Source organism: Balearica regulorum, chromosome 2, assembly GCF_011004875.1.
Source record: "Balearica regulorum gibbericeps isolate bBalReg1 chromosome 2, bBalReg1.pri, whole genome shotgun sequence".
In the NCBI taxonomy this organism is placed as follows: Eukaryota; Metazoa; Chordata; class Aves; order Gruiformes; family Gruidae; genus Balearica; species Balearica regulorum.
The window spans coordinates 51,282,981-51,309,215 of record NC_046185.1 but is presented as its reverse complement, the minus strand read 5'-3'; the positions used below and the strand labels follow the sequence as shown (position 1 = coordinate 51,309,215).

Sequence of the window (26,235 nt, the reverse complement as noted above, 5' to 3'; positions counted from 1 at the left end):
CCTGCTTTAACAGAATATTTATTTCAGACAGACAAAGAAATTAATTAGCTGTTAAATACTCCTGCGCACTATATCAATTCAGCTACTCTGTTATTAATTTAGTATACATAAACATGTTTCAGACTTATTAACTGCATTTGTCTCCATTTCAATATAATGAGGCTTATTACAAATATAACTGACAATGAAAGGAAATGACAAGAGTCCTCAGAAATGTCAGAGATGTGTACAGTCCATAAAGTTTTTGTGATTTATTCTTCGTGTCTTTTTATCCAGTAGTTTCTTCCTGACAGAACAGTAGGTTGGTAAACTCCTTCGTATCAATGCTTTTATATGGATTAGAAACACCAATAGGCATAAAAATTGTCAATAGCAACTTAGTAACAAATAGTGTGTGTAGTCATGTAAACTCATTTGGTCAGCTAAGTCAAAACACCAACCTATAAAGCTCAAGCACTGTCTAGAGATGCTATCAGAAAGTTAAAAAATCTCTTGTGGTGTCATAGTTCTCTCCTTAAATTTACAAGGCAATTTAGTATTAGGGCAAACAGAGGCAGCACCATCTTTTCTGGGTCCTTCTAAATTAAAGCTTTCTGGTTTTGGTCAGAAGGCAATTGTTTAAAAAAGTTCTTTCTCTCTTTAAAGTAAGTAGAATATGTGACTTTGCCTGATAAAATGTGCTTTTTTGTCATGTTCTGAGACTGGGTATAATCTTTTTATTATTGTTTCAAAAATAATTAAATCAGCTGTGTCCATGACACTGAAGACAAGCCTCACTGATCTTGGAAAAAAATATGTTTCCAGTTATCAAATATGGAGCAACCTTTAGCATTTATAATCTCACAACTGGAAAGTTATATATTTAGGTATATTGGTACTCAAACAACATCAGGGTAGAACTCTATTTTATTTTTTTCCAATTACTATAGATTCGATAAACTAGAAAAAAAGTGTTGTTTTTTTTTTTTCAAATTTCCATCCCTGCAATCTGAACATTGGTTTTAAGATTTTTGGCTCAGATAGCATCAATAACATTGCTCATTAAGTTCTGATAGGCATATAAAAATATGCATATTCTTAAATACTTCAAAATTCCAATTAATTAAAGTTTAGGAGCCAAAACAGAAATATGAAAACTAAATATTTTCTTGAATCTAAGTCGAAATGTGGAACCAAATTTTGCCTTCTTTACCATCCCTATCATCTTTTTGACCTCAAGGTAGGGTCGTAGTAAATAGTGGTAATCTAATTTCCAATAGAACTACAAGCCTAAGACTTTGTTCACACAACCATCAATAGGAATTAGGGCTTTCACACTGATCAACTCCATTTTCCTGCCACAAGGTGGGATTAACTTTGTCCAGGCCTAATGTCTCTTAGACCTTCCAGTGATGACAGCTCAATAAACTCCTTACTGCTTAGCTTTTCCCCATAATTATCAGGATCTTCCTTTCTGCCCTGTGAGGGAATATGTTGCTTCATCAGCACATAGTATTATGTCCATCTCTGCAACAGCCTGTGTGTCAATAAGGATGATTAGGAGAGCAGACTTTGGCCTCTTCAGGGATCCGCTTGGTAGAATACCATGGGACAAAGCCCGGGAAGGAAGAGGGGCCCAAGACAGCTGGCTAATATTCAAGGGTCATCTTCTCCAAGCTCCAGAGCGATACATCCCAACAAAGAGGAAGTCAAGCAAAAACACCAAGAGGCCCCCCATGGATGAACAAGGAGCTCCTGGGCAAAGCCAAACAAAAAAAGGAAGCCTACAGAGGGTGGAAGCAAGGGCAGGTAGCCTGGGAAGAATACAGAGAAACTGTCTGAGCAGCCAGGGATCAGGTTAGGAAAGCCAAAGCCCTGACAGAAATTAGTCTGGCCAGGGATGTCAACGACAACAAGAAAAGCTTTTATAGGTATGCCAGTGATAGAAGGAGGATGAGGGAAAATGTGGGTCCCCTCCAGAATGAAATGGGTGACCTGGTTACCCAGGATATGGAGAAGGCTGAGGTACTCAACAACTTCTTTGCCTCAGTCTTCACTGGCAAATGCTTGAGCCACACTGCCCAGGTCGCAGAAGGCAAAGGCAGGGACTGGGAGAATGCAGAACCGCCCACTGTAGGAGAAGACCAGGTTTGAGAATATCTAAGGAACCTGAAGGTGCACAAGTCCACGGGACCTGATGAGATGCATCCGCAGGTCTTGAGGGAACTGGCGGATGAAGTGGCCAGGCCACTCTCCATCATATTTGAGAAGTCCTGGAAGTCCGGTGAAGTTCCCACCAACTGGAAAAGGCGAAACATAACCCCCATTTTTAAGAAGGGTAAAAAGGAAGACCCAGGGAACTACAGGCCGGTCAGTCTCACCTCCATGCCTGGCAAGATTATGGAGCGGACCCTCCTGGAGACTATGCTCAGGCACATGGAAGATAAGGAGGTGACTGGTGACAGCCAACACAGCTTCACTTGGGGCAAATCGCGCCTCACAAACTTGGTGGCCTTCTGTGATGGGGTTACAGCATCGGTGGATAAGGGAAGGGCAACTGACCTCATCTACCTGGACTTGTGCAAGGCATTTGACACTGTCCCGCACGACAACCTTGTCTCTAAATTGGAGACATGGATTCAATGGATAGACCACTTGGTGGATAAGGAATTGGCTGGATGGTCGCACTCAAAGACTTGTGGTCAATGGCTCAATGTCCAAGTGGAGAACCGTGATGAGTGGTGCTCCTCAGGGGTCAGTACTGGGACCGGCACTGTTCAACATCTTTGTCGGTGACACGGACAGTGGGATCGAGTGCACCCTCAGCAAGTTTGCTGATGACACCAAGCTGTGTGGTGTGGTCAACATGCTGGAGGGAAGGGATGCCATCCAGAGGGACCTTGACAGGCTGGAGAGGTGGGCCTGTGTGAACCGCATGAAGTTCAATAAGGCCAAGTGCAAGGTCCTGCGCATGGGTCAGGGCAATCCCAAGCATGACTATAGGCTGGGCAAGGAATGGATTGAAAGCAGCCCCGAGGAGAAGGACTTGGGGGTATTGATTGATGAAAAGCTCAACAGCTTGCAGCCCAGAAAGCCAACCGTGTCCTGCGCTGCATCAAAAGAGGTGTGACCAGCAGGTCGAGGGAGGTGATCCTGCCCCTCTACTCTGCTCTTGTGAGACCCCACCTGGAGTACTGCGTCCAGCTCTGGGGGACCCAGTACAGGAGAGACATGGAGCTGTTGGAGAGAGTCCAGAAGAGGGCCATGAAGCTGATCCGAGGGCTGGAGCACCTCTCCTATGAGGACAGGCTGAGAGAGTTGGGGTTGTTCACCCTGGAGAAAAGAAGGCTCCGGGGAGATGTAACTGTAGCTTTCCAGTACCTGAAGGGGCCTACAGGAAAGCTGGTGAGGGACTGTTTATCAGGGAGTGTAGTGACAGGACAAGGGGTAATGCGTTTAAGCTGAAGGAGGGTCGATTTAGATTAGATGTTAGAAAGAAATTCTTTACTGTTAGAGTGGTGAGGCACTGGAACAGGTTGCCCAAAGAGGTTGTGGATGCCCCCTCCCTGGAAGTGTTCAAGGCCAGGTTGGATGAGGCTATGGGCAACGTGGTCTAGTGGAGGGTGTCCCTGCCCGTAGCAGGAGGGTTAGAACGAGATGATCTTTAAGGTCCCTTCCAACCCAAACCATTCTATGATTCTATGATTATCATCCCCCTCTTCACTCAGGATGACAGACGTAATTGCTGATGAATTCTCTGTAGCATCTGATTTGAATCTCTCAAACATCAAAATTAAATGTTTGTACTTAACTTCTCTCTACATCTGAGAGGGATAAAAATGTAGTCTCTCCTCTGCAGCAATCTGTAGCACATCAAGGATGTCTACCTCTCTTGGATTTCCCTTATACTAACAAACTCCATCTCTCCAGTCTTTTCAGATGTCAGGCTTTCTAGATTTGTGAACACATCTTTCTTGAAGCATCTAAACTTGGACACAGAATTTCAGCTGGAGCTTTAGTGGTTCCGTACAAAGCAGTATTACCTCATGTGTCTTACCTCACATGTGTTTGGACATCCCGGCACAATGGTTCTCCTCTAAGCAAAAGCCTGGCACTGTTGGCAAATGCTTAGCTTGGAATTCACTGTAACTCCCAAATAATTTCTGCGGAACTGCTCTGTAACCAGTAGTTCTCCATCTTGAATGCATGCAGTTGATAATATAGTGCTGGGTTTGTCTCTGCTCATTGCATCCTAGGGTTTTTGTTGCTGCTTTTTGTTTTGAGAACGTGTCCCCTGTTTGCCACAGTAATTCTGAACTCTATTCCTGTTCTCCACAGCAGGTGCAGATTCTCCCAGCTTTTGAGAAAGGGGAAAAAAACCTTACCTTGAATTCTTCACAACTAAGTATAAAAACACATTGGAGGGAAACATACGAACTGCAAATGGCAGAATAGGTGGCACCCATACTTTGCACTTAAGCAAAAAGAGATCTTTACTGATCAGTGCTGTCTTTAAAAGACATACATAAAACTTGTCAATGTTAAATAAATGAACTGCATTTCTATAACTGTACTGAAAACTGCTTGGAACACCTATGATTTTTTTCAATCCTTTTTTAGAAGAAATTATGTAGTTATAAGAATGCAAATCACTCATTTTGAGTGACATAAATGCAAGGTAAAAATCATAGAATCATAGAATGGTTTGGGTTGGAAGGGACCTTAAAGATCATCTCGTTCCAACCCCCCTGCTGTGGGCAGGGACAGCCTCAACTAGACCACGTTGACTTTATCTGATGCATGACTGTATCTGTAAAATTGTCACTGAAATGTAACTCCTTATACACTCTATTTTAAAAATAGGATGTAATGAACAAGGCAAAAATACCACCTGACAAGTGTAATCTTGATTTGGTGGCAATGCATGGCAGAAGTAGATTTTGTAACAATTTATTAATGCTCCATCTTGACCTAGTTATTTGAACCACTTATTGTAGGAATATGTTAAGTTTTGTTTACTTGGGACAGCAATTAAACCTAACCTGGAAACATAAATGTCACTGGAGATCACTCATTCTTTCAGAAACATGCAAGAACGGTTCGGGCGAACTGCATGGCAGCGCACCAGGGATGAAAGGCGTAGGAGGAACTACTCAAACAGTAAGTGAGGAGCGAGGCTCAGATGTAGCCATGCTTTGGTGTCCGGAGGTCGACAGTCCTGCTCTGAGGTAAAGTTTGTACGTAAGATACACAGGCCACAGGAAGGGAAGGCAGCAGGTGCCGAGACGGTAAGTGCAGCCAGTCCTGAGAGGACCGGAGCCGAGGGGCACGGCACGACAGGGCAGGGAGGCCTGGGGCAGCACCTCACGCAGCAGCAGCTGATGCACGGAAGCTTCGCAACGTCGCCTTGGGCCGGGCCCGCCCGGCAGGAGCCGTGGCCCTGCCCTGAGAGCGGGCGAGCAGAGCTCGGCTCTCCCGTTAGGAGTCTGAGTCCCCCGGTGCAGCTGTCTCTGTTCTTTCGATCCTCTCGCCAGTTGGGCTCCGGGACACAACAGCAGCTGCACGGGCACACTGACCACAGGGGGACGGGCCGGGACGGGAGGAGCCCCACCGCCACCCGCCAGGACACCGAGCCCTGCGCTGGCAGCGGCTGGGCAGCGGCGCCCCTCTGGGAAGCACTGCGCATGCGCCCAACCGTCGGCGGGGAAGGAGCGCTGGCGGAAGGAAAGGTAGGCAGCTTCACCGCCAAACTGTGCAAACTCCTTCGTCAGCGCATGCGCACGCGGTCCTGCGCCGGGCGGTTTCCTGCGGTTGCCTGCCCTTTCCGTCCTCCCCGCCTCCCCTCAGGTACCGATGGCGGAGAGTGACGCGGAAACGGCCCAGCAACAAGTGAGCGGCGGTGGGGGGTGAGAGGGCTTGCGGGGGGTAGCGTCTCTGCTCTCGGGGTGTCACCGTCACGCCGGGGCGTCACGTCACGTTCTCGGGCAGGCAGTATGAGCGCCGCGTCGAAGGGTTCAGGTGGCTTCTGGTGAAGCCCGGCCTTGTGAGGAGCTCCGTGGCCGCAGTGCTGTCCGAGTGGTAGCGCGATTGTCTTTCTTGAGGCACCAACTGCACATTTGCACTGGAGACCCATTTCAGATGTTTAATCTCTAGGTGGAAGGTGGCTCGCAGGTTGTTATGGGAGTTTGCTGGATAAATTTATTCAGTCTTAGTAAGAACTAGTGGCAAGGCCTTGGGGTCTTTGTTTTGCTGGGGGATGACCAAGCCAGGAGTGGCACTGGTTGGGAGCTGCAGGAGCGTGTTGCAGCTTCTCTGTGTCACTTTCATCACCTCATCACTGTTGAGAGTTACAGGTTTATCCATAGAAATGCAAAAGCTGGTGTGTGTATGGAAGAACTGAGTAAAGTTTACTTGTGCTGTGAATCGGGACTGGATCTCCAATATTTATGGCCTTCCAGTGTAGCGAATCTTGTCACCTGTAAATAAGTTGTAGAAAAGTGAGACTTAAAACTGGTTGGCATACAAAGCTTTGGGGGAGTTTATTAATTTTAGCATAATGTTTTTTCTAGATTGATGAAATCGAAGCTCTTTCATCCATATATGGTGAAGATTGGTGTGTTGTTGATGAAGATGAAAAAATCTACTGTATTAAGATTAATGATTGTCTGGATCAACCAAAATGGACCGTCTGTCTGCAGGTATAGTGGCATTGAGGAGTTTGGCACAGAATTTGCAGTTGGAATGATGCGAGCAAAATCTTGTGCCTGCATAAACCCATTTTAAAGAGGATTCATTATCTACTTGGATGGATTAAGGAGCTTTTGGATTGGAATCCATGATAGAGTTTTCAGTGGTTGTTCCTGTAACGCATCAATGTGCTTGTGACATTTTCAGTGGTTATGTATCCTAATTCCACACCTGACAAAAACTAATTTCAGTGTTTTTCTCAAAAGACTAATTTTAAAAATATTTTTTACATTGACTTTGTGTATAACACCTCAGTGAATCTGCTGCAGTTGCTTCTAGATTTACTTTCTGGAAAGTGTGGAGACAAAACGAAATTCAGATCAACTTAACTGAGTAATTTGCTACTTTATGTTTACAGGTCTGAAAACAGTAAGTTTACTTATTGGAAGAAACACTGAAGTGTCTACTTAAGGAAGTATAGTGCCACTTAAATAAGTCCAGTAACCATGTATGCAGCTCCTTTCAAATTTCTTCTGCGCTTTATTTTGCATGACATTTCATCCACAAAAATTGCACTGTGAAATACAGTATTTGTAAGCGTTGCTATTATTGCAATCTTAAATACAGATATCCAGGTTTTCTTGTTATTCTGTAACAACATGGCCAACTATTTTCTTCGTTTGTAACACTGATTGTAGTCCTAGTGCTCAACATCAGAGTCCATCAGTAAAGCTCAGCTAGCTGAGAGGAGTAGTCCAGTGAATTACTTATACTGAATTTCTTTCAGGTGATTTTGCCACCAGGATATCCAACTGCAGAGCCACCTATTTATCAACTAAAGTAAGTGAAGTTAGTTTCTTGCTGAGTGTTATTTTCTTTCAAACATTTGTATTTCTTTTCTGGAGACATGTAAGCCAGGTTCCTGATTTGGATGATAGAAGGACCTGCAGGCCATGACACACACTGGATTTTAGTTAACAGTCGTAACAAGGCAACACAAAATAGTGCTGGTAAACTTGAGACAAAATTTATATTTTAACATGAGACCGGGAGGATGCAGGTACAGAACTGAAGGGTCATTCTACATACAATAGGTACTATGGTGCTGAAGAAGGTGGAAAGGTAAGCTAATAATACGTAAAGTGACTCTGGAGTGACAATAGCCTACCATGAAAAAGTCCAGCTTTCTTACCAGAGGTAAGAAAAGGCAGCCCAAGTTAGGAGTCGTGAAGGAGAACTAGGTGATCGTGCTTTTACCAAGATGTTTACCACTTATTAAGTGGGAATGGTTGACAATGTTTTATTTTCAAAGCGTTTATCACATTTTTTTTTTAAATTGAATGTTTGTTGAGATGTTGGAATCAGTGCATGGGCACAATTTTCATTGTATTTCTTTTCATTCTAGTGCCCCTTGGCTTCGAGGACAAGATTACATGGAACTAGCAAATAGCTTGGAAGAAATATATGTGTAAGTCAGAGACTGTGGAGTATAGTAAAAGGAGACAATGTGTTTTCAGTTTCATGCCCTGCTCAAAATATGCTTTTAAGTACCTGCATGAACTAGTAGTTGTGAAGTGGTTGCTGCAATAGCCATAAAACAGCAAGCTTATTTTATAACTCTTAACAGTTAAAGATGCCATGTATTTACGAAGCATTTTGCAAGCAAAAATTATGTTAAACCCCCACAGATTTCTTTTATATTGTTTAAACCTGTTGTTCTGTAAGGATAGAAGTCTTTGTTTTGGCACCTAATCGGTGACCCTTAGGACCTACGTGATTGCTTATGAATTGGTGCTATGAAGTATGAGATTTCTGTATTTGAACGTTAAACCGCACCATGCGAAAACATTTGTTCGTGTCTTAGAGCATAAGTGGCAAAAACAGTTTTTCTGAAAAGATAGCTAAGGGATAAGTAGGTTTTAAAACAAATTAAACACATGTAGAATCTATTAACTAGAATCTGTAACATAGTGGACTGTTTATTATCACCATGTGCAGCTAACAACAACTCATAATGAATGCATGAGAATAAACAGAACATTTAGAAATACTTAAATTATATGTTTTTGAATTGCTGTGAAATTTGGGTAGTAAATGTAGTAATTTTATATGGTTTATTGAATTCTTTCAGATCCCAAAGATAATATAAACTAAATGAAATGAAAATATGTCTAAGGAAGCACAGTCACACCCCAAATACTGAAATCTGAACATCTTGCATAGTAACTGTTTTCTAATGCCTTAAAATAAGGAAGAGTGCACTTAGCTTGCATGAGGGTTTGTAATCTACTTTCTCAGTTACTTTGATTAACTGAGTTTCTTATTTAATTAAGCAATAGATAATTTAAGCAAGCAAAATTGAATTTGAAACATTAAAAATGCACAAGGATTTTAAGTGAAAACGTCTATGGGATTATATTAACCACAGTTATTCAGTGGAGCAAAAAGGACAGAGATTGTCCAGATTCATAGGATTTTCTGGAGTCTCTAGCAGAGGTAGAGCTGCTGTAGGTGGTTCCTTAACTGTCCTGAGCATCTGGAGAAACAGCATGGTTGCGAAGCACTTCCTCCCCCCCCCCCCCCCCCCCCCCCCCCAAATCTTGTAGGTTGTTAAATTGTGCTAGTTGGATCAGTCTCTTGCAGGTCTGTTCTGTCTATATCTGTTGCTATTCAGAGCCCTTGCTGATCTGTCATTTTTGTTTGTTCAGCAGGAAATGAATGCATTTGTACTTGAGGCCATATATGTCACTTTAGACTGTTTGAAAACTTTCTGGAGTAGTCACTGATGTGCACAGAGTGTGTGAAAGTCTTTTATCTATCCAATGTCTAAATAGTTGTCAAGTAAACGGTGGTACTCTGCATCGTTTACAATGTGTGTTTTACCAGGTTTCATGTCCCTAGTGATCTAAATTGCATAGTTGTGCAATCTAAAACTGTGAACTATGCTGTCCATCGCTCTCAAGGAGGTGGAAAAAGTAGATAATCGGAGGCCACAAGTTTGTTTTGGGGGACCCAAAGTTCTTGGAAGTTAAAAATGTAGCAAATGTTTGGATTTTATTTTTTTTTTCTCTTTGGTTAGTTTTGTGGTAAGACTTCTATTCAGTACAAAGCTTTGTTTCATGACTTATGACACAAGTGACAAGAAAAATAGCAGCATAGGAAGGTAACCTTTGAGACTAAGTGTAATTTGCGAATAGGCAGAAACTGAAATTGGATTATAGCTGAAGAAATTGCTATTTACTTGCACACAACAGAGAAATCTTATTCATTGTCTAATCTCTCTCTTTCCATCATTAAAACAAATACAGTTCTTCATGTATTAAAGTAGTGCTTCTGTATGATAAGAAGCAGCATCAAATTGTTCTGGAGAGTGCCCAGATTTTGAAGGCAGAGCTACAAGGTTATAAGTTCCTTATTTTTGCTTGAATATTTTTCTTAAAATATGTATATTTATTTGAATTTCTGACTGCATTCAGGAATAGTGCTGTATACATTAAGCAAAGTGAGAGTTTAAAAATGTAATTTTGGCACTGATATGTACTTACGTGGTGCCCCAGATGGTGGCAGTAAGAATAAAATGAATGAGAAACCACGAGTTACCTACAGCTCTAAATCTTTAGTTTTGTTTTTGAGACAAACACGCACAGTTCATAAAGATACTAAAATATAATTACAAAGGCAACTTTTCAGGACACCATATTAAATATATTTTGGGTTGTTTGGGTCCTGCTGCACATTAAGTCAGCATTTCTTAATTCTGAATACGCACCTAAAAACTTTGTTCATCCCATCCTCCCCCAGTACCTTAATACACACCTGTGCCCCCTGACTAAGGACTCCCAGACCTAAATCCTTACCTCCCTGCCCTATAGGACTGCATGTTACCCAAACTCTAGCATATTAGTCCCATGCTCTGCTGTGTCTGCTGCCACTGACCTGCTATCACAGTCCACCACAATTGGCCTCTGCTGTGTGTGCACTAACTGCTTGAGGGGCAAGAGAAGTGGTGCTGTTCCAAGGAAGAGTCCCCCTCCCAAAGATGAAGAGAAAGAGTCCCCTACAGCCGCAGAGCAGCTGAAGGAGCTCGCCACTGGCAGTACAGAACTTTTTGGTAGAGAAAACTGATTCCGAGCAAGCTCTAAGGCTGGACATCCTAGCTTAGTATTCTTTTGAAAATACTGAGGACTGTCCAACTTACTCTTCTCACAGTTGCTTTCCCTTTCTTTAGTGGTCAGAAAGTTTCTGTCAGTTGCCTGTTTTCTTCCAGCATTGATGCTTTTACTGTTAAAAAAAAAAAAAAAAGCAAGCCACAGAGAGAGTTTGTGATGCCAATCTCATGTATTTAATCCAGTGAACTACTGAGGGAACTTTCCACAAGCCTGTCTAAGCTCTTTTCTCACTAGATTATAATGTTCTATTTCTGCATGTCTGAAATCTGTATGTTATTTGGTGACCTTTCCAAGTGAAATCAGCAAAAATGATTCTTCATTCACTGTGTGTTTTATCTTCCAGACAGAACCTTGGTGAAAGTATACTTTATTTATGGGTGGAGAAGATACGAGAAGTTTTGGTAGAAAAGGCACAGTCGTCAGATCCAGGTACTACAGAAAATACTCTGTTTTTTTTCCAGTTTACTTCTTGTTCAACTGCAAAATAAGACTTCATTAGAAATTAAAGCTTTATGCCCAGTTTTGTATTGTGTCTAAATAACAGAAACCAACAGTCTCCAATGTCACGGCTTATTGTTTTAGAGTGATAGCTTCTCTTTTTAAAAAGTAGTAGGGAAAAAAAGGAAGGGGGGTGGCCTCAGTGAATTAGAACAAGGTCCTCAGTTCTCAGGAACTAAATTACTTGCCTGAAAGCAGAGTACTCCACACAGGTACATTATGCATTGTCCTCTGTTCTGCAAAGGAATCATTTGTATCAGTAATTAATTTCTGGTGTTAAGTGCACTCTTGGAGGATTGACATCAGCCTCAAGAGAAGATAAACTTCGGTGGAATATGCAGACAAATGACCAAGTATTCCATCCTAATTGCATTTTACTAATTGGGATGAGAAGTACAGCATCACTAGAGTTGCAGTGAGTCTTCTGCTGTTACTCTTATGGTGATAGAGTTTGTGTAAATTCACAGTTCTTTCAAAAAGTGGTGGGATTTTTTGTGGATTAAAATGCTAAACTGCTATGAAATGCATGAGTGATATGCATGCATGCACTCGGGGCAAGAGGAAATAGAACTATTTTTCTGTGTCATGGATGTTAGGTTAGTCCTGTGAGGAATAAAAGACTAAAGAAAAATGCTTATTTTCAGTGGTTCTTCATGATAAGGTCTAGTTTTAGTCTTGCAATAAACTGTGCATTTTGTTGCTATATCACAGACATTTAAAAAGTCATTTTTCATTGACATGACTAAAGGAGTGGATACTGAGAAGTGCAAATTTTACTGACAATGTTGGAAGTGTGTTGGGTATTTTGACAGCAACCTTGTGGCTTCTACTTAATACATCTAATGATTTTTCAGCATTTTTTTTAACATGCTATATCACCTCTCCACTATTTTATTGACAGTACCTGTGTTATAAAAACTGCATCATCACCACATCATAGACCCTTCTAAATGGGAAATTAGATTGTGATATATTAACTTGTCTGTATGGTAGATTCCCTCTAAATCCAGTTGCCAGAGCACTAACTGTGTGTGATATTTACTCTCTTGCTATTGACTATTATTTTTTGTATGTCGTATGCATGGAGGAAAACAGGATTTGGGGAATCCCAGAGTGCTTGAAACAGGTCCAGAGAGATGTTTCAAATACAATGATTTTATAACCTCATGAAGTAGCATTGAACAACAGCTCTACATTTTTCCCCAAAATGACCAATAAATGACTGGAGTTCTTGTCATCAGATTATTTTATTCTCTAAATTCATATTAAATTAATGGTAGCATTGTAAATGTTTAATGGAAATGGTAAACGTTATTGTTCTTCTTAATTAGTATTGAAACAGAAGAGATTATGCAAGGATCCCATAGAATGAGTATTGTATTCCTAGTTTGAAGCAAGATTTTAATTAGTACTGGACTAAAAATTTCTGGGGTTTGTTGTAATTAATACTACTATTCTGCATTTCCTAATTCTTAATGTTAAACTGATTTGAACTGAAAAGCCAGAGATTTTTGAGAAAAAGAATTTGAAATTTTGTCTTACTTGTGTCTCAGAAATTATGTAATAAATTATACTACTTGTAACTCACTAGAACCAGATATTAAGAAAACCAGTGAAGAAGTTGATGAAGATGATGGAGGTGATTTTCTCCTAGACTATCAGCCCATTCAGGAAGATCCAATTAAAATGTTAAATTACATTACATCTGAAAGTCAAGATGGTAAGAAGTATGGCATTGTTAATTCTGATGAAATAATTTAGAAGGGAGGACTTAATATTGGATTTCTACTCAGCTTTTGAGTAAAATTAACAACATTGAAATTACAGTAAAGGTTAATAACAATCATTAGAAATCCCAACTTTTTTTTGTGGTTCTGTATGTCATCTTAAGTACTTAACTTTAACAAATCCCATTTTTCAAGTTGAGATGTTCTTTACTTATGTAGCCATATACATTGTTTCAGTACCTTTAAAAGAAAACAAACACTTCCTTGTTTGTGATCAGTAGATGAAGAACTGCCACCCATACATCATGGAAACCCAATCACAGACCGAAGGAGTACTTTCCAGGCACACCTGGCTCCTGTGGTGACACCCAGACAAGTCAGTAGAGATCAGTTCTACTCTTTTTGTCTGTACTTCGAGCTTGACAAAATATTATTGAAATACTTGGGATTAGCTGAATATGTCTGTCTGTCTTTGCATCATTGTGTGATAATATTATCTGAGTAGTCGTCAGGTTCTTGCTTTCGCTATCAGCTAAATAGCTCTAAGTATCAGCTCTGCAATGCTTTTTGGTAGTTTTCTAGTTTTATTGTTTAAGTGGGTAGATATTGCTATTCTTTACCACTAAGTGCATTAGATGTAAGACAGAGAATAAGAACATCAAAATTTGACTTTTGGATGTTGCCAAGTTTATTGTAAGATACTTGGAAGTTACTGAGTCTGCCATGTGTTACTTGGAAAATGAATTAAAATGAGTTTATAAGTGTTTTCCCTCATTCAGAAAGGCATTCTACATTCTATTGAAAAATACACTTGGATAATGTGTAAGTAAATCTTTATTGAGACCTAAGTGAGGGAGGTAAGCATGCTTCTAGAAGAAATGTCTGCGCTAGTTCCTGTCTCTCATTGGAATCAGTGGTGAATGTAGACCTAGACAGACTGCTAGGAAAGTGCAGCTACATTTTGTTTTCCGTCATCCTTCCCATCTTTCAGCAGTTTAACACAAGGTAAATAAAATATCCTTACGTTTAATATTACTGATTTTTATTTTTTATTTTAGCCTTTGTGGAATTTGTTCCATTGCTTCTTGCACTAGAATTAACTTTCAGAATCCACAGCATTGGAACATCTTCCTCTGTTTGCCGTGAATCAGTCACTCATAACTTTGTTGCACCTCGCTACTTTCTCTCTGCAGTTGGATTTTATAAACGTCTGTTATATTTTATAGACTTTTCTATTTTCTGGGCTGAAGACCCTCAGTCTATTTTGATACATGTAATGTGAACTGTAACATTTTTGAGATGCAGACTAGAGCTATACACAACACTGAAGATGCAATCACACCAAAGATTTAGTGTGAAGACTTTGTCCGTTTTCAAAGTTCTTTTCCTAGTAATACCTTTCAGTTTACTTTTTTGACTTCTCACCACTGAGCTGTTTTCATAGAAATGTCTGTTATAACCCCAAGATCTCTTTTTGCAAATGCTAATAACTAGTTTGGAGTCACTTTGTAGGTCATTTTGCATCTATTATCATCAGTCTCCTGTTTAGTGGGGAAACTACTGATCTACTAATCTTGCCATTAACTGAGAGTTAAACCTTGAGAGGATTTTCCTCTTTCCTTCAATTACAGCTTTTATTTTAAGATTTTTTTTTTTTTTGGTAAAGGATCTTGTCAAATGCTTTTTGAAATTCCAGGTAAGCTAGATCTACTAAATGCCCACTGACTCTGAAAGAATGTTGAATAGATTGACAGGGTTTTGAGGCATATTTCCTTATACAAAAGCTGTAACATTTTAAACTGTCGGTGTTTTTTTAGGTTTTGCTTCCCCCTCATTAGTTTGCCTAGTATGGACATAACACTTGTTGGTTTTTAGTTCCCTGCATACTTCTTGGAGTACTTTTGAGCTGTTGGTATTGCATCAGTCACCTGCTGCTGCAGAAACAATTTTAACTGGTAGGTTAGATACCTCAGCTGTAGTTCAACAGCTTCATACTCCAATTCCCTTTAAACTTTTACATAAATATATCAACTTACTCAACCTTATTCTGTGGCAAGGCTCCACTGTATCATCCTTGCCTGATCTTTTAATTTCATACACACTATATATTCATTTTGGATGTTGTGCTACAGCTGTATCTTCTTCAAGTGATTCTCATATATATCTGCTGGCAGTACAGATCCCCGGTAAGCTTCAGCTTCTTATGTATTTCTGACAAAAATTACTAATAATTTTATTTTTACACCTTCAAAAATGTGCTGTGCTTTTCACATCTGTCTTGTCATCTATCTTGTTTTTCCTCTATCTGGATACAACTTGAGCTTTTTTGAACACACTTTCAGCTTTTTTGAGCTGTTCTTTTACTGCTTGCAAAGTGAAAGTAATTTTATTCATTGGGTTAATGTGGAATAACTCAGTGCTTTAAAATACTCAGTACATTACTATTTTCATTAAAGTAGCACTGCACTTCAGGGACTTCCCTAGCTGTGCTCAGTCCCTATGAACTGTGTTGCTTTTGAAAGGGAAGAAATTTGAATCATTGGCTTAATGTCCTTTTCTCATTTTGAAGAGCTCTCCCTCTTTGATCATGATTTATGAACTAAGACTGTTCCTACTTATGAAGAAGTCAGTACCCACAGATAGGGGTTTCCAAAAGGGCAGGTCTGTGTCAAGAAGTAATACTTGCTTAAAGCAGGTTAGTAATTTTCCTTTTGCATGCAAAGACATTCTTAATTTCTTCTTTTATGACTTTTTTTTGAAGACAACATACTCAATAAACCTAGGAATTTCCAGTCAAGACATGTTGGTATGTGGTTAGTATGAAGATAGAGCAATTTCCCAAGTGTCAAATCCATCTTGTTTCACAGAGTCTTGCTGTGCAGTGTGAGGTGATTGGTCTTCAGACTGCAGGGAAGCTTTACTGTGGTATGGATTAATTTTTCTCAAAGAAAGCCAAAGGAGGTGAGGATTGGGGTAAACACTGCCCCTGTAGTGAAAGCTAGTTTCTTTATTAGCTAAAGAGATTAGTATGTGCCCATACTACTTTATATGCATAATCTATATGCTGCAATGATATTCATTGATATTTTAAGACAATATGCAGGTTACTGTGTAAGTTACTTTATTGAATATTTTTAATAGTGGAACTTAACTTCCAATGTAGTTTTCAATAATGATAGCCAGAGTAATACCATAGTTACTTACGTAACAGAATATGTTACCATAAACCTTAATGAGGCAAAGAAAGTGATAGGCATGTTTCGGGTAGGAGGCTATATTTGGTACCATTGCTTTTCCTTGTCTCAATTTGGCTTATTCTGACATTTAAAATGTGTGTGGTTTTTGGACTTGACATTGATTTAGTAAGGTGGGACTAAGAACTGATCTTTCATTTAAGTATCTTCTGTCTTTAATGAGCAGGTGCCTCATTGACATATAGAGAATTACGTCCCTTAATTGCCTAAAGCAGGAATAATAGAGGAACAGGGAAAAAAAAAAAAAGGGGGCTCAGGAGCTACAACAGCAAAAAGGATAAACTATTGCTTAGCTGTAAGATGTCTGTCTTGGAGGTTCATTGCTAATACAGACACATATTGAATCTTTAAGGTATGTTTTTAGGGGCCTGGTAGCTAACAAATAGCTAATGTTAAAGGTGATGATCATTTCATATGCTTTGTCCCCTAAGTCCATGTATTGAAATGTATTTATGAAAGTGTATTGAGTAATGTAAGCTGTCTTTCTTCAATATTCCCCTTTAGGGAAAAAAAAAAAAAAGGAGAAAACAGGTGTCTGAAGCAATGTCCTCCGTTAATAATAGGTGTTTTTTCATTGAGGTATCTTATATTTGAGGTGATTTTTGTATGTTGAGTTTCTACCACAAGAATTGGGAATAGCACAGTATAGCTAAGACAGATATTTAATATATATATTGACTACTCCTCAGAGACATTTTTCTTTGGAGTGGAAGGCAATTTACTTGACAAGCATGTTTTCCCGAGCTTTCTCCACTTCAGTAATGTTTTGTTCAAAGTAATATTAATTTAGTATTATGTACTAAAACAATGTCTTGATCAAAGCTCTCTTTTTTTGCTGGACCAAATTGGAAAGGGTTGAACAATTGCTAGCTTGTTTAATTAGAAACAGAAGATGAACTGATACTGATAAATATTTTGAATTTGGTGGTACTTAAGAGCAGAGAGATGGATGTGGTGGGAATATCTGTTTTCTGGAAAATACTGACACTTTCATACCCGTTGTAGAACATGTATTTTCTTTTTTAATTATTCTTTCTGTGAAATGGAAGCTCTGAAAAAAGTACGTTTGAGGACAAAGGAAAAACTCGAAATGTAGTAGAGCTTTATTAACATCACACATTTTTGTGAAATATGTAAAAGCAGTGTGTAATGGGAAAGCGTATGTCAAGTTGTGTTATGTTCCAGCTTAATATTACAGTTGAAAAAAGTAAGCAGGTGTGACCGACAGTACTGATTAAAAATGTTTTCTAGATCTTACTATCTCTCTTGTTTAGTAAAGTGATTTGACACTTCTACATCTTCAGCAGTAACATGAATGTACACAGTGTACAAATTCAAGGAACAGCTGTTTTCAGTATCCCAGAAAAATTATTTGAAACTAGCATGAGAAGCTGCTTTTTGAGTTATCACAGTGAATATTTAATTAATTTTATGTCAAATTGTAAAACTGTTTTATTATAGTTTTAAGGAGGTGTTTGTTTAACAGTGATACTGAGATGTTGTATATGAAATCCCCATTATAAAAGGAAGCTTATTTCTGGTTTTTTTTTTTTAAAGGTAAAGAGAGTTCTTGAAAAATTATATGAGAATAAGAAAATTGCAAGTGCTACCCACAACATATATGCATACAGGTGAGAGATAAGTGGGGTGGTTTTTTTCAGTGTTCTTTGACAAATGAGTGCAGGACACAAGAAAATTAAAATTCATCAGAGAAATTCCTTGCTATTAAATCTTTATGGGAGTAGGCTTTTTATTTGTATGGTAAAGGTTTTAGGCTTTATTTTGAATTTGAGGTCAAGAAAGTAGAACGTATAGTAGGAAATATATTAAGATAGTAAAGCAGCATTAGGAATAAAAAAAGACTAAAAGTGGATTTGAACATGTGTTGTACTTTGTATAGTATGTGTAAGCATGGGAATGCTACATCACTCTGAACTATATGTTTTTACTTGGGCAAAGTAACTCTCCCCCCCCCTTATATTTAGAAATAGCTGAAAATTTTTAGTTGAAATAGGAACTGAAGCAGAAAGTCTGATGCAGACATGTGGCATGTGAAGTTTCAGCTGAAATATGAGAAACTTCAGGGAAAATGAGAAACAGGTAAAAATGAGTCTGGCAGTGGTCTGTCTCTGGCAACTTTTGTGAACATGGCTTATGTGAAATGAATTCGTCTCAGTCCAGATAGTGATGTAGGTTTTCTGAGGAATGTAAGTGACAGTAAAAGGAACCCCTTTCATTACTGGAGAAACCAGTCATCTGAAAAAGCATCTATATATACTGATCCATTCATGCACGTCCTGGTGTGATCCTAATGAAACATGAAATGAGAGCAAGCGGAGAGACTGCTTTGCCAAAAAGTCTAAGTAAAAGGTTTCTATAAAGAGAGATTTTTCTGTAGTTACTGATGATGATCTGGCTTCTTTCATGCATACTATGTAAATACGCTTCAAAATAGCAACAGAAACATACTTACTGCTTCATATTTGTCATCTAGTACCAGAAGCCTCTTTGTCCTTGTGTCATGTGTGTATTAACTAAGTTTGGAAGTTACAAAATCAATTGGTAACAAACAGTAAACCTCTGAGCACTACTTCTGGAAAATTAGGCCTGGGCAGCTGTCCTTTACATGAAACAATACACCCCCAAGTTTCCTGGAGTGCCCCCTGAGGAAAGAGATGGCATGGAGAATCTCAAGATGAATTTCAGTAATAGTTTCACACTGCTACTGAAATAGAGACCTAACTAATTATTCATAATATTTTTGTCCGAGTTCTTCCAATTTGTGGGTGTGTACCATAATTTGAACCTGTATCTGATAGAGTTGGTTTGAGCTAGGTGTAATTATTAGGCTAAAAACCTAAGGATTTTTCTGATTAGGGACTTTACACTGGTAGTGACTCTGGAGTTAAACTGAAGTAGCTGAAGTCTATGTAAAAGCTTCTCAAAACTTGTTCTACTGTACAGATGAATATTCGTGGTTTACCCTAAGCCTCATCCTGTTTCCATGTAAATGTCCTTAGTAGAGAAGTAGAGTTGATGCACATCCATATGAAAGATTTCTGAGACTTCATTAACCATGTCAAAATGTTAGTTGATTGACTTTTTTTTTGAATCTATGTTCTTTTTTTTTCCTTTTATTTTTTCCTTTTTAAGAATATACTGTGAAGGTAAGCAGACATTCTTACAGGATTGTGAAGATGATGGGGAGACAGCAGCAGGTGGACGTCTTCTTCATCTTATGCAGGTTATAGCAATTAATCTTTGACTTCTGAGAGTCTTGAACAGATTTTAAAAATCACTACCATGTAAATAAACTTGTAGAAGATTATTGCTTGTAGCCAAGTAGATGATTGCTTTCTCAAAAGTGATAGAAAAAAACACAGACTGCGTGTATGTAGTAAACTGGGATTTCCAAGTCTTGGATCATAGAAACAAGTAGTGTTTCATAGGTGGTAGTAATAGTTTGAAAGGTTAAAGATAAATAAGTTTTAATTCCTCTGCTTACTATGTGGTGTAAGTATAGAGAAAATAGACTGGAAGAAGCTGATTGACAGAATCACAGAATCACACAGAATGGTAGGTGTTGGAAGGGACCTCTGGAGATCATCTAGTCCAACCTCCCTGCTAAAGCAGGATCACCTAGAACAGGTTGCACAGGATCGTGTCCAGGTGGGTTTTGAATATCTCCAGAGAAGGAGACTCCACAACCTCCCTGGGCAGCCTGTTCCAGTGCTCGGTCACCCTCACAGTGAAGAAGTTTTTCCTCATGTTCAGATGGAACTTCCTGTGTTCCAGTTTGTGCCCATTGCCCCTTGTCCTATTGCTGGGCACCACTGAAAAGAGTCTGGCCTCATCCTCTTGACACCCACCTTTTAGACATTTATAAGCATTGATAAGATCTGAGGTCAAGGTGGACAACATGTATGGCTCTCTCCTCATCCACCCAGCCAGTCATGCCATCATAGAAGGCTATCAGATTGGTCAGGCATGATTTCCCCTTGGTGAATCCATGTTGGCCACTCCCAATAACCTTTTCCTCCACGTGTGTATTGATGACCCCCAGAATGAGCTGTTCCATCATCTTTCCAGGGATGGAAGTGAAGTTGACTGGCCTGTAGTTTCCCAGGTCCTCATTCTTGCCCTTTTTGAAGACCAGAGTGAGATAGGCTTTCCTCCAGTCCTCAGGCATCTCTCCTGTTCTCCATGACTTTTCAAAGATGATGGAGAGTGACATAGCAATAACATCTGCCAGCTCCCTCCGCACTCGTGGGTGCATTCCATTGGGGCCCATGGATTTGTGGATGTTGAGTTTGCCTAGATGTTCTCTAACCCTATCCTCCTCAACCAAGGGAAGGTCGTCTTTTCTCCAGACTTGCTCTCCTACCTCCAGGATCTGGGATTCCTGAGGGCTGGCCTTAGCAGTAAAGACTGAAGCAAAGGCTGCATTCAGTAACTCCGCCTTCTCTATATCCTTCATCACCAGGGCACCCACCTCATTCAGCAGCAGGCTCACATTTTCTCTAGTCTTCCTTTTGCTGCAGATGTACTTGAAGAAGCCCTTCTTGTTGTCCTTGACATCCCTTGCCAGATTTAATGCCAAGTGGGCCTTAGCCCTCCTCATTGCATCCTCTGCATACTCTTGACAACATTCCTATATTCCTCCCAAGTGGCCAGTCCCTTTTTCCACATTCTGTAAATTTCATTCTTCCCTTTGAGTTTTTCCAGGACCTCCTTGCTCAGCCATGCAAGTCTGCTGCCTCTTTTGCTTGATTTCTTACTCTTTGGGATGCACTGATCTTGAGGTTGGAGGAAGTGGTGCTTGAATATTGACCAGCTCTCTTGGACCCCCCTACCTTCTAGAGCCCTAACAGATGATCTATGCACAGCCTTTCATTCGGTTTTCTCAAATATTTGTACTAAAAAGGCACTTATATTTGAACTTGCGGAGTAGAGCTTCAAATGCACAAGGTAGTGGGAGTGAAGGAGTTAAGTTGTTTTGATTGTTTAATCTGTTTCTTTTTACTGTTTCCAGTTCTAGGTCATTAGCCCTCATACATATATTTTAGTTTTCAAGTGTTGAAATAATATTCACTTGGCAAAGTTGCTACTAAATGTGAATTGAGATTGATAAATTTTTATTCACTCACATGATGCAAGCCCTAGTAAAACCATAAATAAAGTACCATAACTACAGGGGACAGCTGGGTACATCTTATGCAGTGCCTCAAGTCACTTAGCTATATCAGTGCGCTAATTATTGTTTTTAATTTTGATTTTTAGATTGTTGTCCTCTTCACAACAGGGTTTTTTTCCCATTCCTTTGCTTGCTTGCATATTCTGTTGCTTAATGTGTTGTACTTAATGTGTTGTTCTGGAGACTGCTTTGAAATTTAAAAAAAAAAAAAAAATTCCAGACTTTCTTTTTTTTTTCCCCTGAAAAAAAATGTAATTGATGGAAATATTTTGACATTTTTCATTTAGAAGATTTTGAAACTTCCTAACTAACTCAAACCTGACTTGGGAAGGAAAACTTTCATTATGTAATATATGCAAGTATATGTTACAAGTGTGAAAACGTTATTGTAATAAAAATAATGTAAAGCAACAACTTTGCAGTTAATGTACCTCAATTTGTTCTGAGCTTATGAGCTTTTTCTCAGCATGTTAAGGTATACTTTTGAAAGCTGTCAGACTTAAGGTGTCTAGGCACTTAACATTCCATAAAAATCCAGTTTAGAAATTGACATGGAGTTTCCCCTTCCAAATGTGAATGTGTCTAAATCATATGGATCATCTCTCTCCATCTGTAGTCCTAGTTACTGGGAGTATTTTTGTTTTGGAAGAATACTGCTGTGGGGATCAGAAAAGTGTAGTTTTCACCAGTAGGAAAAGATTACAATAGTTTATGGGCTGATTTCTAGATGTTCATAGGTCTTGTAGCTTTTCCTGTTCTAAGCATGTATGACATATGATACGGGCATGAAAATTAGGTGGTTTAGTACACTTATTGTTGCTGTACTTATAGTTCTTCTTTTGCAATAGAAATCTTATCTTGTTTCAGATAAACCTTGCACTTCAGTCAAGATAGTGCTTTCCGGTTACAAGAAGCTGTATTTTAGATTAATTCTTTCGAATTTAGAGTTGAAAAATTTCCCAACTATATTTGGCATCCTGTTTACTGTGAACGGTTGCTATACATAGACTTTATGGCCAATGTGTAAATGTAGAGTAGAACATGCCTATCAGAAAACCTGCCCCAATCCTTCTTTCTTTTTTTTTTTTATATTCTCCTTTTCATTTTAAAATTCTAAGAATATTTCTGTTTTCACAAACAATGATAGAATCTTCGAATAGTATCATTCAAATCAGTCAAATATATATATTTTTCTCCTTAATGAAGATGAGGAATGGTTGTTAACATGCTTTATTGATAGCTAGCTCTTAAGGGATTTTTTTTCACCTCCACCAAACCACCGTGATATCTTGCAGACCACAGTGTTTTCGCTCAGCCTTATGCAAATAAAGCTGTGTTTGCTCTGGCTGGCTCCGAGCCATCTGTGTTGCGTTAGTGTAGTACTGCGCAGCACTTGAGAAAGCCATTTGTAAGTGAAGACCTTCCACAGAGATTTTGGATGCCTTCATTTGAGGGACAAATTTGGGATTATGGTCACTAATCACACAAGACTAATTTGAGCAAAAATACTAATGGTGATTGTCGCTACACGGTTCCATGCAGTGATGTATATCTTATATTTGTGTGTGTCTCTGATACTTAGTTGGCATTCCCTGTGTTACTAGTATTTGCTGATGATGGGTAGATCTGAGGAAAGAATTTCTGTAAGGCAGAATAAATGCTAGTTTCCAAGACTAGTCAAGTCACATTTAGATTTTGTGAAAAGTAAAGCTGTTGAAGGCCTTCCATTTTTCTTGCCTTTAATTGCAGTAAAAGAAATTATCACTTCTGTTTAACTCTCTACTTGATCTTGTTACTCACAGTCTTAAAAAAGCTGTATAAAGCTCATTTAGTTCCTTTCAATCCTAATTGCTAATACAATTATTTCATGTTGTGTGAATTGTATTGACTTCAGAAAGCAACAGCTCGGTTGTAAGGGACTAAGACTCAAACCTGGAAAATGCAGAGGTTTTTATGTATTGTCTAGGTGCTGGTGCTAAGTCCTGCACATGGCAACAGTACTAGCTTATGGCATTTTAGGTATCCGTATGTATAATGCCTGTTCCCTGGCTGATACTAGCTTCATCCACCAACGCTTCCAAGAATGTAGATAGACAATCTGCTTAGTGACAGAGGTTCGCTGGAAATAATAATCCATCATATCAAAGAAAAATAAATGTAACTCACTAATTTTCCCTGTAAGTAATGCCTGAAGGTTTTGACGCATGGATCAGTAGCTGTAGTGCGCATGAAATAGCTTTGCGCCCTTTCCGAGGGATATATTGTCTGATTTTACTTTGAATTTACCTTTGGGTAGGAGCTTGGAGAGGGAAACTTACCCCAGCTGCTGGCTTGTCATAATTTATTACCCTCTGGTAACATATGTGTGACACAGACCTGACTGTAAGTTCTTCTTAAAAATGCAAGATAGTAGACATTTTCTATGTTTAAAATTGGTGTCAACAGTAAAACTAGTTCAATTAAAAAATAATAACTTTTAGTTCTTTCTTTTTTTTTTTTTTTTTTTTTTAAATTTAAACAGATTTTGAACGTCCAGAATGTGTTAGTTGTGGTGTCCCGCTGGTATGGAGGTATTCTCTTAGGACCAGATCGTTTTAAACATATAAACAATTGTGCAAGAAACATACTTGTGGAATACAACTATGTATCTTCAGTGGTAAGTTCCTGCCACTTAGAATGTATGTGAACTTGTGTAAATCGTCCGTGTTAGATGAAGCCAGAAGAAAAGTAATACTACCTGTGTCATCCTCTGGTTGCTTTGATGCGTTGGTAGGATGCATAGGATCAGTGCAGAGACTCCCGAAGAACTTCCAGAGAGGTTAGTGACCTGGTTGTAAGTGTGAGGTGTGCAATACAAGGGTGACAGCAGTTGATGGCATTGATCCAGAATACAAATTTGAGGGTTGGGGGAGGATGGGAAGGGGAAATGCCTCTTTCTACATGTTCAGAAAACTGGAAGCTGCTACTTCTCATGCTTACCTGTGCCATCAGTTCTAGTGTGTAGGCAAATTGAGCTTGGGAATCACTGTAACTAATAGGCATTTTAAAAATTGAAATGTTTTTTAGACCCAAAGAAGTTTTCAGAATTATAGATGATAGGCACCATTTTTAAAAAATACAGACTGGAAGAATTCAAAAAAAGTAATACTAACCGTTACAGAAAAGTACACGGGGAAAATGTTTCAAGAGAGCTTAAATAACTCAGGAGATAAAGTTCTAAAAGTCTTTAAGTGGCATTTTACTTTTTAAGGGACTTAGGTAATTTAATAATCTAATACTCTTGTTTTTCAGCATTTCTTTTCTTCATCCTCAGGACAGCATATTAGATAATGTCTGTGTACATTATAGTATGTAATTGCTAACAATAGAAAGCTTAAGACAGTAGGAAATAATTACTAATGGATACTTGAAAAAATATGCAAATGTCAGTTTTCCTTTTTATATGAAAGTATCTAAGATTGCTGTGACTGAAAGCTGAACATTCTTCCCCATTCCTCTCCCTTCACTCTTCGGTTATTTGCTTTTTGCATTTTAGAGATGTTTGTGTATACTTACCGATTTACCTTCTTCGCAGTTTATCAGTGTTCTCTTGTTTGAAACTATTGCTCACAAAATGAAAGGAAACTCAGAAGATTTTTAAGCATTTACCCTCGCAAGAGGGCTTAGTACCAAAAATTACTTTTAAACATTTTTTTCTTTCTATTTTTAACAGCTAAAATCAGCATGTATTTCTTTATTGTGTATTAACAACTATATTTTGTTACCAGTGTCCATCAGAAAAATAACAGATGGAACTTATGGTACTTATTATGCTAGTACCATAGATGTGGCTCTTGGAAAAAGTATTCTTTTAGCTAACTCTCTTCAGAACAGCAGAGTCAAAACATCCTGTTAGAGTCCGTTTCCCTCCCATGTGCAAGAGGTAGAAGGGAGTAGATTAAAATATCCCAGGTTCTGTCAGATATAGTGGTAGATTCCCTCACCATTTTGAGGAGTGCTTGCAATGAATGCCTACCAAAGAAAAGTCTTGTTTTTTTCAGAATTGTCAGAGTAAACTGTACATTACAGTGTTGATCCAGCAAGACTGGCAAAATTTTGTTTTTCCCAGTGTAGGTTTATTTCACTTCGGGAAGGGGTGTTAATGTACTGGTGTATAGTACATCTCTTGATAAAGGCCACATCTACACTAGAAGGAGTTCTGCAGTGTCGTGTAGAAGTATTCCTATACTGGTAACCTCTTCCTTGAGTGGAAATGGCTTAGATTGTTATTACATTACATGCTTCTGTTGGCATAGTTATGTCTATAATTTTATATCATTGCTGAAGGCAGAAGTTTCTAATTAGCAAGATAAGCAAACAGATGAAACTGAGTGGATAAATATTATACAACTCAAAGCTTTCATAAACCCTAGTGAACTATGAACATGTTAAAAATAATTCTCATGGATGACCTTGAGAGAATACTCATGGTACATAAGAATGTTGTTAAATTTTGAAATGTTTGTTTTTCATTTCAGGAAGAACCATCTAAACAAGCAGGAAAAAGCAAAAAGATAAGGAAGGACAACAAGAAGAGAACAGAACACTAATTTATTTTTAAAAACTAACAAAAATTATTTTGCACATATTTATACAAAGAAAACATGGACATTGTTGCCTTATCCAATACAACAGACATTTTGTATTCAAAAGAGAATTCAGTAAAGCTATAGATATATTTTCATCTT

At 38.8% G+C, this 26,235-nt stretch overlaps 1 protein-coding gene across 2 annotated transcripts; it reads left to right on the top strand.

Moving 5' to 3' along the window:
* Positions 1–5,752: 5,752 nt before the first annotated feature.
* IMPACT (impact RWD domain protein) lies at positions 5,753–26,229 on the top strand. 2 transcript variants are annotated; one of them, XM_010311456.2, is made up of 11 exons: positions 5,753–5,868; positions 6,549–6,677; positions 7,454–7,506; positions 8,072–8,134; positions 11,179–11,264; positions 12,925–13,053; positions 13,342–13,436; positions 17,872–17,945; positions 19,468–19,558; positions 24,030–24,164; positions 26,026–26,229. In XM_010311456.2, exons 1-11 carry the CDS (start codon positions 5,833–5,835, stop codon positions 26,095–26,097), a joined length of 963 nt encoding a protein of 320 aa, XP_010309758.2. In that variant the 5' UTR covers positions 5,753–5,832; the 3' UTR covers positions 26,098–26,229. The 2 variants fall into 2 exon arrangements, with proteins under 2 accessions (XP_010309758.2, XP_075600340.1); XM_075744225.1 differs by having other exon boundaries at positions 13,339–13,436.
* The last annotated feature ends 6 nt before the right edge of the window (positions 26,230–26,235 follow it).

What these genes read in the sequence shown, in the direction of transcription:
- IMPACT (XM_075744225.1), top strand. Translation starts at nt 5,833, where the DNA reads ATGGCGGAGAGTGACGCGGAAACGGCCCAGCAACAA. An exon ending in AGCTTGGAAGAAATATATGT is followed by an intron (nt 8,135 to 11,178) that starts GTAAGTCAGAGA and finishes TTTATCTTCCAG; the next exon opens with ACAGAACCTTGGTGAAAGTA. An exon ending in CACAACATATATGCATACAG is followed by an intron (nt 17,946 to 19,467) that starts GTGAGAGATAAG and finishes TTCCTTTTTAAG; the next exon opens with AATATACTGTGAAGGTAAGC.